At 38.4% G+C, this 12,689-nt stretch overlaps 1 protein-coding gene across 1 annotated transcript in view; it reads right to left on the reverse strand.

The window, feature by feature from the left end:
- Positions 1–12,375, reverse strand: part of CCNC (cyclin C) — a 23,197-nt gene extending 10,822 nt beyond the window's left edge. The window contains exons 1-7 of the mRNA XM_007428770.4: positions 12,151–12,375; positions 9,950–10,056; positions 5,448–5,532; positions 5,240–5,309; positions 3,864–3,915; positions 1,629–1,684; positions 934–969 (exon numbers count right to left, since the gene is read on the reverse strand). Coding sequence (XP_007428832.1) covers positions 934–969; positions 1,629–1,684; positions 3,864–3,915; positions 5,240–5,309; positions 5,448–5,532; positions 9,950–10,056; positions 12,151–12,182 — 438 coding nt within the window. The 5' untranslated portion in view covers positions 12,183–12,375. The remainder of the gene's footprint in view (positions 1–933; positions 970–1,628; positions 1,685–3,863; positions 3,916–5,239; positions 5,310–5,447; positions 5,533–9,949; positions 10,057–12,150) is intronic.
- Between the last annotated feature and the right edge of the window lie 314 nt (positions 12,376–12,689).

Consider the following 12,689-nt stretch of genomic DNA (forward strand, 5'->3'; position numbering starts at 1 on the left):
TTCCTCCCGTCTCTCAAGATTATTCTCACAGCTCATTACATCTTGTCATGACATTTACAATTTAGGAGCAGCTCCACCCTGGAATGTATTGGATTTTCTTTTCTCCCAGTACAGACTAATCCAAGCATTCTGGAGCAGTTCAGACATGTGGAAAGTGGGAACATTTCAGGAGATGATGGAATATTCCAGAGATGATCAGCATATAACTATGCAGAGGAATTATATTTTTACTATGTATTAAATACAGGGAGTTCTCAGGTTATGACAGCAATTGAGACTAGGACTGCCATCACTAAGTGATGCAGTTGTAAAGCACAACATCACCTGACCGCATCGTTTAGCGACGGCAATCCTGGGCAGTCCCAGTATCCTAGCCCCAAAACGCATGGATCATTAAGTGAGAAGAGGCAGGAGTCCCAGGTAAGGCATGCAGGGGTGCCGCAGGGGGGTGGGGGGAGGCCAGGAGAGGGCCTGGGAAGGCTGGCACAGGCCATCTGCAAGTTGTGGGAGGCCAAGGAGTGCCAGTGCAGGCTGTGCACAATTCACAGGAGGCCAGGAGAGGCCTGGAAGAGCTGGCGGAGGCTGCACGGGCAGGAGAAAAAACAGGAGCGACTTACCGGAGCGACTTGCAACCTTCCCTACTGGCTTCCCCATTGACTTTGCTTGTGGGTAGCCGGCAGGGAAGGTCACAAATGGTGATCACATGACCCTGATTCCCTGCAATGTCATAATCGCGAGCCGGGCACCCAAGTGCCCAGAGTGCAATCACATGACTGCGGGGGTGCTACAATGGCCAGAAGTTCGAGAACCAGTCATACGTCCATTTTTTCAGCACTGCCATAACTCTGAATGGTCACTGAACAAACGGATGTACGCTGAGGACTACCAGTATAAGAGATTAAACAGAATGTACAAAATAAATGATGAACTTACCATTAACTCTAACAGATAAAATTCACATTCTAGTATCTGCATAGACATAAGAATACATTAATTACATGTACATAACTCAAGTAACATGAGCACCATTTGACTGAAGCAGCAGTTGATTGCCGTAGTTTATCCTGTTCTACAATCAGCCAATTCTAAAACTATTAAGATTCTAAACTTGGAAAACAATGGGAATGGAAACATACAAGCTTTTTTGTCAGCAGCAATAACATCTGCCACTGTCATTTCAAAAAAGGAAAACATAAAGAAACTCCTTTGAAATTATATTTTTTACTCCAACAAATCGCCTTTTTACAGAGGTCAACTGATTTATCTCATACTTCTTTCTCTCTGCAATCCAGTTTACTACCTTAAGTTTTTCTCTTTCCCAAGCACCACTCCTAGAGTCTCTCAGCCACAGCTGATGATGCAATGGAAAGGCCCTTTTCTTTTTACTTTAATTTTCTGTTTTTTCCAAAAATCTAAAACAGCTGGGGGTATAGCAAAGCACAATCTTCCTGTCACTCTCATCTTCATTTCCTCAGTCTTAGGGAAATGAAGATGATAATGGAAATCAATGCTTTGCAATATGCTCAGCATTCCCACTCTTTCACATAAAAGTGTAAAATGCTTTTTAAAATCATTTGTGGAGATAAGGAAGTATTAAGGCAAACAGTGTTTTCTTACAGCATACTTACATGGTTCATCCTATAAGGAAATTCTTTTGGAAAGGCATACGAAAACCTAGTTTTCACTGTGATGAAGAAAAAGTCAAGAATGATTTTTAAAATAAAAGCAATCGAAATTAATTTAACACACTTAGTTCTCTCTCAACACCTTAATTTAATTAGAAAACTAGATGCTGAATGCAGGGATTTACATTTGAAAGCATAAGAAAACAGGAGTTAACAATATCTATTGAAGCATATTTATTTTTTATATTGGATAGCAACGTTTTACAGAATTGAACAATAAAAATAATGTCAAAACAAATATTTCTGTTACAATATTTTGGAATATATATTAGAATCAGTTTAAAAATGTTTATCAGCTTCTGCAAGTTTCAAATATTATCGTATGGGAAAGAAGCATTCACTAGTTTAGAAAAATTAAATACTGTACCAATACATTACTACCCAATCAAATATCTGAATAAGATAGAACTTAACAATTTTTGAGTTTATCATGTACACACACACATTTTGCATTCCATACAGTGCATTCAGAAAGTATTCAGACTCCCTTCACTATTTTCAATTTTGTTATGTTGCAGCCTGATACTATAATCATTCAAATTCAATTTTTCTTCTCATTAATCTACACTCAGTACCCCATAATGACAAAGTGAAAACAGAATTTTAGAAATGTCTGTAAATTTATTAAAAAGGAAAAACTGAAATATCACATTGGCATAAGTATTCAGACCCTTTACTCAGTACTTTGTTGAAGCACCTTTGGCAGCAATTACAGCCTCGAGTCTTTTTCGGTATGACGCAACAAGCTTTGCACACCTGGATTGGGGGATTTTCTGCCATCCTTCTTTGCAAATCCTCTTAAGCTCAATCAGGTTGGATGGGGACCGCCGGTGGACAGCCATTTTCAGGTCTCTCCAGAGATGTTCAATAGGGTTCAAGTCAGGGCTCTGGCTGGGCCACTCTAGAACATTCACAGAGTTATCCCTAAGCCATTCCTATGTTGTCTTGGCTGTGTGCTTAGGATCATTGTCATGTTGGAAGGTGAATCTTCAGCCCAGTCTGAGGTCCTGAGCGCTATGGAACAGGTTTTCACTGAGGAGATCTCTGTACTTTGCTCCATTCAGCTTTCCCTCAACCCTGACCAGTCTCCCAGTCCCTGCTGCTGAAAAACACCCCCCACAGCATGATGCTGCCACCACCATGCTTCACTGTTAGGATGGTATTGGGCAGGTGATGAACGGTGCCTGGTTTCCCCCAAACATAACATTTAGAATTGAGGCCAAACAGTTCAATCTTGGTTTCATCAGAGCAGAGAATCTTGCTCCTCACAGTCTGAGAATCCTTCAGGTGCTTTTTTGCAAACTCCAAGCAGGCTTTCATGTGTTTTGCACTGAGGAGAGGCTTCCATCTAGCCACTCTGCCATAAAGCCCAGATCAGTGGAGGGCTGCAGTGATGGTTGTCCTTCTGGAACTTTGTCCCATCTCCACACAGGATCTCTGGAGCTCAGTCAGAGTGACCATCAGGTTCTTGGTCACCTCTCTTGCTATGGCTCTTCTCCCCCAATTGCTTAGTATGGCCAGGCGACCAGCTCTTGGAAGAGTCCTGGTTGTGCCAAACTTCTTCCATTTGAGAATTATGGAGGCCACTGTGCTCTTCAGAACCTTCAGTGCAGCAGACATTTTTTGTAGCCTTCCCCAGATCTGTGCCTTGCAATAATCCTGTCTCTGAGCTCTGTAGGCAGTTCCTTTGACCTCATGGCTTTTTCTCTGATACAGTATACATTGTCAGCTGTGAGGCCTTCTATAGAGAGGTGTGCACCTTTCCAAATCATGTCCAATTTAATTTACCACAGGTGGACTCCAATCAAGGTGTAGAAACAGCTCAGCAATGATCAAGAGGCACCTGAGCTCAATTTCCAGTGTTGTTGCAAAGGGTCTGAATACTTATGCCAATGTGATATTTCAGTTTTTCCTTTTTAATAAATTTACAGACATTTCTAAAATTCTGTTTTCACTTTGTCATTATGGGGTACTGAGTGTAGATTAATGAGGGGAAAAAATGAATTTGAACAGTTATACTATCAGGCTGCAACATAACAAAATTGAAAAAAGTGAAGGGGGTCTGAATACTTTCAGAATGCACTGTATGTCTGTATACCATAACTATAAGTGATATTTGATTTAAAAATTCCTTTCAAAGATGACAGCCATTATCTACAAAAGGATAGTTCCACTTACATACAGAAGTAGCAGCAGATATCAACCTCGTATTTGAAACCACACCAAATTCCTAGAACGTCAAAAATAAAATAATAGAGGAAAGTACACAATTCCAGAAGCACTAACGCTAACAAAATGTCAAACTCTGGTTATTACGTGAGATTACAGAGGTACTCTTGATCTGTGGGAAAAAAGAAAGCCAGGGCAGTTTTTGTTCTCATTGGGCAGCACTGTGGAATCATCCAAACCCCCCATGTCCAATTCTACAACATCCCATGTGAGCTGGTGTAAAGAGCTTCTCTGCCTTTCTGCTGATCCTTCTTGTTTTATCAAAATCACAGTAACTTGCAGATTCAAGGATTATGTTGCAATAAACAAATTTCTTCCTGAGAAGAAAGCTAAGTTCTTTTCTTTCATCAATTTCCATTGGCTGCTACTGTATACTGTTGGCAGGAAGCCATTCTGATGCTAGTCCACTATAGCCATAAGGCAGAAAAAACAACCTGCAAAGCAAGCACTGAAAGCACAACTGATCAAAAGACAGAAAACATCAACTGGCTAATACATGTGACCTGCAAAACGCCCACCACTGTGGAGGCTGGGACAGGGGAAGGCATAGCAGAAAACCCTAACAGAAAAAGCACTACTTAATCTGCTAATACAGCCACTCCTCATTTAGCAACTACCTTGGGTAATGAATATTCACAAATATGACAGTAATAAACAGTAATAAAAAATTTATTTTCTGACCAACACATGGATTTACAACCAAATTTCCTGCGCCTGACGACAAAAGCCTTCATTGTGAAACTGATTAAGGTATTGTCAGTTTCAGGCAGCAATGCAAAGGAGCCAGAGGGTTCTAATCAATTAATTAAGATCACAGAGCTCAGCTTGTTAACTTTCCCTTAGAGGTTCTTAGGGAGGTGCTGCACTGCAGAGAAAAGCAGCTCAGGAAGAGAGAGCTTGTTTAAGCAATCTCTCCGCCCCGTGAGGGGGCAAAAAAGAGGAAAAAAACGGGTCAGGGACAGGACACTGTAGGAGAGAACCTTATCTGAATGAGACAGCAGCAACCAGTGATCTTTGCAGCATCTCTCTCTGTGTGTCATGTGTTCACTTAGTGACCATTTCACTTAGTGACAAAGTCACTGGAATGGATTGCAGTTGCTAAATGAGAAGGTATACTTATTAGGACCGATAGAAGAAAAGTTAATCACTCAATCAGCATGTCAATTTATTATACCGTTAATTAATTACTACTAATTGGCTATATTGGCTTTCTATTTATTCCAAAAGAAAATGAAAAAATAAAAGTCAGCAAATCACCTGCTAAAGGTAAAATGCCTTCTCTCCAATCTATCCAAAGATCACTATGTAGCAAGCTGCTTCCTTACCTCTACTTTGGATGCCAAAAATACACATGTGGGAGCCATTAGCACTGGATCAATACTTTTTAGGGAATACCTGAAAAATTATAATACATAATTTTAAACAGGCAGAAAAGAGGGATTTACCAGTCACACCACTTTTAAAAAGAGACCCTATAATCACTAAAAGATTTATATAGGAAGAATTAGACAGTAATAGAGCTCATGATCTTACCTGGCATAGAACCTCTTGAAATAGACAGTAGCAGTGGCAATAACTTGTTGTCTTAACTTCAAATGTTCACCTAATGCCTGGATAACTTAGAATAAAATTTTTAAAAATTAGTTAAATTTTCAAAGTGCAATTTTGTATTCTGCAATGAATACTGAAACTGAACCCCACAGAGTTGCAAATCATTTTTGTAGTATTATTAAAATATTATCCTAAACTTCTTTTTGTACTAAAAGCCCATTCATAGGATCCCCATAGGATAAAACAATACTTTATTTTATAGATGAAGATTGCAAACTGAGACTATGACACAGTAGATTATATCATAAAGCATTAAAATTGTAGTTAGAAAAACTGACATTAAATCACTGCTTGATATTCCTGATACAAGGAACAACTCAAGAGTGCACAGTTGGGATTATTGAACCTGATCCCTACAATATTGTGTAGTAAACTATGAAATATACAGTACTGTGCAAAAGCTTTAGGCAGGTGTGAAAAAATGTTGTAAAGTAAGAATGCTTTCAAAAATATATATATTGTAATTCTTTATGTTTATCAATTTACAAAATGCAAATTGAGCAAACAAAAGAAAAATCTAAATCAAATCAATATTTGATGTGACTACCCTTTGGCTTCAAACCAGCATCAATTCTTACACTTGTACACTTGCACAAAGTCAGGGATCTTGTAGGATTAGAGTCAAGTGCATGATTAACCAATTATATCAAGCAGGTGCTAATGATCATCAATTTCATATGTAGGTTGGAACACACTCATTAACTGAAACAGAAACGACTGTGTAGGAGGCTTAAAACTGGGTGAGGAACAGCCAAACTCTGCTACTAAGGTGAGGTTGTGGAAGACAGTTTCATGTCACAGGTCATACACCATGGCAGGACTGAGCACAGCAACAAAACACAAGGTAGTTAGACTGCATCAGCAAGGTCTCTCCCAGGAAAAAATTTCAAAGCAGACTGGGGTTTCAAGATGTGCTGTTCAAGCTCTTTTGAAGAAGCACAAAGAAATGGGCAACACTGAGGACCCGTGGTTGTCCAAGGAAACTTAATGCAGCAGATGAAAGACACATCATCCTTACTTCCCTGCAACACTGGAAGATGTCCAGCAGTGCCATCAGCACAGAACTGGCAGAAACCAGTGGGACCCAGGTACACCCATCTACTGTCTGGAAAAGTCTGGCCAGAAATGGTCTTCATGGAAGAACTGCAACCAAAAAGCCATACCTCCAATGTGGAAACAAGGCTAAGCGACTCAACTATGCACGAAAACATAGGAACTGGGGTGCAGAAAAATGGCAGCAGGTGCTCTGGACTGATGAGTCAAAATTTGAAATCTTTGGCTATAGCAGGAGGCAGTTTGTTCGCCGAAGGGCTGGAGAGAGGTACAATAATGAATGTCTGCAGGCAAGAGTGAAGCATGGTGGAGGTTCCTTGCAAGTTTGGGGCTGCATTTCTGCAAATGGAGTTGGAGGTTTGGTCAGGATCAATGGTGTCCTCAATGCTGAGAAATACAGGCAAGTACTTATCCATCATGCTATACCATCAGGGAGGCATGTGACTGGCCTCAAATTTATTCTGCAGCAGGACAACAACCCCAAACATACAGTCAATGTCATTAAGAACTATCTTCAGTGTCAAGAAGAACACGGAGTCCTGGAAGTGATGGTTTGGCCCCCACAGAGCCCTGATCTCAACATCATCAAGTCTGTCAAGGATTACATGAAGAGACAGAGGATTTGAGGCAGTCTACATCCACAGGAGATCTATGGTTAGTTCTCCAAGATGTCTGGAACAACCTACCTGCCAAGTTCCTTCAAAAACTATGTGCAAGTGTACCTAGAAGAACTGATGCTGTTCTGAAGGCAAAGGGTGGTCACGCCAAATATTGATTTGATTTGGGTTTTTCTTCTGTTCGCTCACTTTGCATTTTGTAACTTGATAAACATAAACAATTACAATATATATTTTTGAAAGTATTCTTACTTTACAGCATTTTTTCACACCTGCCTAAAACTTTTGCACAGCACTGTATTTCTGAACAGTGCCAGTAATTTTTCCATGATTGGCTACTAAGCTGAGTTAGTTTAAATTCAGGCAGATGATAATTATTTCCAGCTCTTATAGATAACTCTGATGCATTATTCACTTCTCCAAAAATGACAGAACAGATGCAAGGCATATTGAGGTGTAATCTACACCTAAAGAAAACCATTTATTCTACTATCTGCAACTTCATGCAATTCTCAACTCAATCACTCTCATCCAGAGGTTTAAGAACTTTATTCTGTGTGAAACCCAAAGCTTTCAGTTATATTATCATTTGTATACAGCTTTTAACACATTGCAAAAGAGGTATTTAATTTGTTCAATGAATTAAGCTGCCAATATCAGCATAGTTATGGAGTTGGCAAAGGCAGCAGGTGCTTGAAGTATGACATATTTAATCTATGGAAAGGGAATAGGGTGCCGGGGGAAGCTAGATCATAAAAAAATTGTCAGCTGCTCCATCACAAGCTCTATCTGCCAGTTGGCGAAAAAGCCACCATGGTGTCAGCTGTACAGGTAGCTCATTTGGCTTTCGGAGCAAAGGATATGTTCCAAGCATGTTGGAAGCATCCATCCAAAATACCAAGCAGAGACAGAGGGACAGAATTATAAAACAAAACATAAGATGGTTATTTGATATTATTCCAAAATCCCCTCCATCCATTCATAATTTGAACATGGCAGTGTTTTATTACATTCCTGCCATTTCTGAGATAATTCACACATCAATGCTCATTTTAAAGGTTTAAAGCCAAGCAAGTCTTTTGTACACAAGGTGGCTAGCTAAACAGTTTTTTAACTGTGATAAATGTGAAATTATCAGTGGAGGCAGGATATTGATTTAAAGTACAGAACATTCAGAATGCCAGATATAATGCTGATGCAACTATCAACAGCATTCTAACAGCATTGTCCATATATCAGTACCTCTTTCCTAACTTACTTTTATAATAATTTCCAAAATGTCTAAAAATATGAGCTAATGTGTTAATTACAAAATAATTGTATTGTTTAACTTCTTAAATAATTTTAAGAAAACAACTATTAACGTCATTTCCCTCTACCTCACCTTGCCAGCTCCAACACAGAGGATACTGATTCTGACTGTAACAAGTTACTTTGACTTTTCAGACATATTATGAAAAGTCCAGTTGTGAATATATATGTGCATTCTAAAATAGGACTGCCATAATCCCTGTAAGGAAATAAGTTATGTGCATGTGCATTACTTGATGAATGCAAGATTGTTCAGTAGCTCTATATTAAAACAGAATTACAGCTTATCTGAGTTGTAATTTATGCACACTTAACAAATCCTTTATTAGCAAGTTTTATAGAACCTTAGTACTGGAATTTATAGATATGAAAGCTGCATTTCAGCTATTAAATTGAGCCAAATTATATTCCAATTTTAAATATTTTAAATATTTAAATTTTTAAATATTAAAGCATGCTTTCATCCCTTACAAAAAAATTTAAAACCAACGCCTCCCTGCATATGAATCTTATACATATTTACCTAGAATAAAGTTTCAATGATACCAAGATATGTATTAAGATGCAGGCTTAAATTTTATTTATCAATCCCTGCTACTATTGGCTCTGACTAAATAGTAATGACATGCTTGACTTCCAATACAAAAGAGTTACTAAAATTAATCATCATTTTACAGTTATTTTGCCGTTCCAACTGCCTCAGAAACCTCCTCAACTGCCATTCTGGTTTCCCACCATTTTGAGAAAGGATACCAAAGGCTTAGCATAAATTCTAAGCCTAACACCATTACAAGCAACTTAAAACCCTCTTCATAACAAAAGAGGGGGGAAAATCCTTGCCCCATGCATATAACAAAGTCCATCTCAATTTGAATCATCACCCCATCCATTGCTTCTTTTGCTGCTCTGCCCCCAAATTTTAAGTGCAGCCTCTACTGACCAAAAGTGTGCCTTCTTTTGGCCCCAATTACCACTAGCCTTCAGAACTGACCTCAAATAATTTATCCAATGATAATTTTATTTTGTAATTATTAGTGCAAGAGTTTCAGCATTCCTCATGACAGTGCTTGTCTTCTATTCCTGAGTATTTGAAACCCCACCTTTTCATCCTGGATGGGCATTAGATATAGACTAAGTCAGTATTTGCAGTACCGTGGTAAAGGCCTGTATAGAGATGGTATCGCACATGTTTTAGAAATGCAATGTTCCAAAAAGAAAATATATGTCTAACCTTAGAAAAAAACATCTACAGTGACCAATGTTATATTTAAACTGAGTAAGATTCTAATGGGAGCATGCTCAAGGGCCTGGCAAAGTGTGTTTCTTCTAAAAATTAGTTAAATCATTGTATTTTAAGAAATAAACACAAATCTCACTCATCCATCTCTCTGTCTCTCACACAAGTGTATCAATTAAGCAAGTTAAAACTGATACTATTTTTACCATTTGTAAAAAATATCTGTAGTTTCCAATATTCTTCTTCTATTAAAAATTTTAAGTCCTTTTGGCGTTCCTTCAACAGATCTTGTTTATCCAAAATCCATTGTAAGCTACAGAGAAAGAAAGGAGAGACTGCTTTTAGAACATTAGCACTTGTATCAACTAAACAGATTGGATCTATCATAAACACAGAAAAAACAAAACACCTTTTATCCTGTATTATATGGTCTGATGCCAAAGGTACATATTTTCATGAATATTCAGTCAAAAGTATTCAGAACTAATTTTTTCTTCCAATGCCTCTTCTATTTCTCCAATGTTCACCTGCCACCAGAATTTGAGAGCTCCAGTAACAGGCCAGCAACAAAATTCTGGCCAATAAGAAACTACCATCTGGCTTTGACAATAATTTCAAACTAGAAATGTTTCATATGAGACCGTCTATAATTCAAAGATTCAAATGTAAAATGTCAACAGTGAAACATCTGAAAACTTGGAAGAAAATTTGTTCTAGTAATTTTTGCCCCTTTCTAATAACTTGTATTGATGTAATTGTATTTAAATATATTATGTGAAAACTAGGGTGACGTAATAGGTGTCCGAGTAGAGTTCAAATCCACCCTCAATCAGGGATACACACTGGAAGACTGAACCATTTGCGTGCATGCACTCTCTCACACACACATACATGCAAACAGTCCAGGATAGTTGTTGTGGGGATAAAATGAAAGGAGAACCCTATGTAAATTGTCTTGACCTCCTGAAGTAAAGGCAGTATATAAGACTAATATATAACAATAATAATTATTTTAAGTTGCCTCAGGAATTTTAGATATTTCTAAATATTCTATACAAATTGTACATATTTATTACTTCTACACATTTAACCCCACTTTCTGCCTCTAACTCTTCTACAAATAGCATTTCTGTGATATCATGATTTCCAGTTACATGGCTGCATACTTTTTAGATATTATTCATCCTAGGTATTTGACTTCCTAGTACAGAAAATGTTGGTTGCTGATTAAAAAACCAATACTCGAATCATATTTGATATTTAGATATAACATATTAAGAAGTTTTCCTTGGAATCTTGGTTTCTTTAGAAATAAATAGTGGTTGTAAATTACATGCAAGAAGTAGCAAAAGAAATAAAACAGAATCCTGCAGCCATAGCAAATACCACTAGATATTTTTCCCCCTATGATAAGGTTCTAAGTTATGTTACTAAGAAAAACAGTATGTCAAAAATATTTGAACCTGAATCACATTATTCAATGTGATTACATCTATGCCAGCCAAGACATTCTTTAATTTCACAGTATCACAATTTAGTCACCTTAAAATATTTCAGTATGTATGTGAATGGATTGAAAACACAATCTGATTCCTAGAAATTAGAATAATATTCATTTGTGCAAAAATATGTAAATAGGGGTAAACTATTTTGGAAAGAAACATACATGGTCAAGTAGATTACTTTCCTCATGATAAACCCAGTGTAATCAGAATATTTATTTTTCACCTTATCTGCTTCCATATGAGTTTAACAAGTAACATTGCCCTTAGTTTTGTACAAAAGTTAAAATGAAAACGAAAATATTAAAGATAGTACCTAAAAACAGGCAAGGCGCAGTTATCTTAACCACAATGCTACAATGAGGGGGAAACCAGTTTCTCTGGTAACACAAAACCCTTGGGGTGGTGAGTGGAGATTCTGCAGCAAACTTTTACTAATACAGAGCACAGTACGTACTTTTACTCTGTCAAAGTACTTGCTCTTATAGGAGATGTCACTTTACAAGCACCACAGGACGTTTAACCTGAATAAAGTATGTTCAAGCTGGAAAAAACCCACCCTCTTTTCTTTATACATGCAGTCACACACGTTGTCCGGTTATTTTTGGAAGAATCGATAAAAAGAGAAAGTCGTCTTGTTGGAAATAAACCGTGTCCTAAAAATATTGCAGCTACAAATAATACTTTGAAAGCCCCAACCTGCAGAGACACCTCTCTCCCAAGCGTACAGCAATATCCCACTACACAGAAACCCGTCCTACCCTCTGCACTGAGAAAAAAACCCTCCTACAGAGGAAGCCTCTAACACTCCCGCAACTGCCCGGCCCCGCGCGCCTGCACTCCGCACCACCTTTTCCTTCCTTCCCTCCCCTCCCCAGAACATTCAGACTGCAAGGACAACTCACTAATGCGAACTCTGCCAGAAATTCCCTGCCATGTAGAGGGGTCAAGGTGGGAACGCTTTTTCTTTCCTGCTTGCCGGTAGCCAGGGCAAACCCTTCTTCTTCTTTTTCTTCTTCTTCTTCTTCCCCCCACCCCCACTTTCCAGGAACAGGAACAGGAACAGCTTTAGCAGCAGGAAGGAGTCTGCAAAAACAGCAGCACCCATACGAGCGGCGACCTCACTCCCTGTTCTGTGCGCTTCCTCTCTTCGTCCGGCGGGTCGCCGCTTGCTGGCCGTTCAGTTCCGCGGCAGACAAGTTCCGCCTGCGGAAATGAAAAAGTAGCCCACTGCTGTCTTTTTGCTTGTCAGCTGAGATTGGATGTTACGTGCGCTTTTGCTTTTTCATAATTCTTTATTCTAAATGATAGCATACTGCCCTATAAATACCTACTCATTGAACAGGATAATTAATTTCTCTTTCTCTCAATATAAATAAAATATTCAGCGCTTGTGTTTGTTATACTAAGCTTAATCCTAAAATGGAAACTCTTGTCTAGTTGT

Source organism: Python bivittatus, unplaced genomic scaffold, assembly GCF_059951505.1.
Source record: "Python bivittatus isolate LINGU-HERP-01145 unplaced genomic scaffold, Pbiv_v1 ctg000020_np1212, whole genome shotgun sequence".
Taxonomy (NCBI): Eukaryota; Metazoa; Chordata; class Lepidosauria; order Squamata; family Pythonidae; genus Python; species Python bivittatus.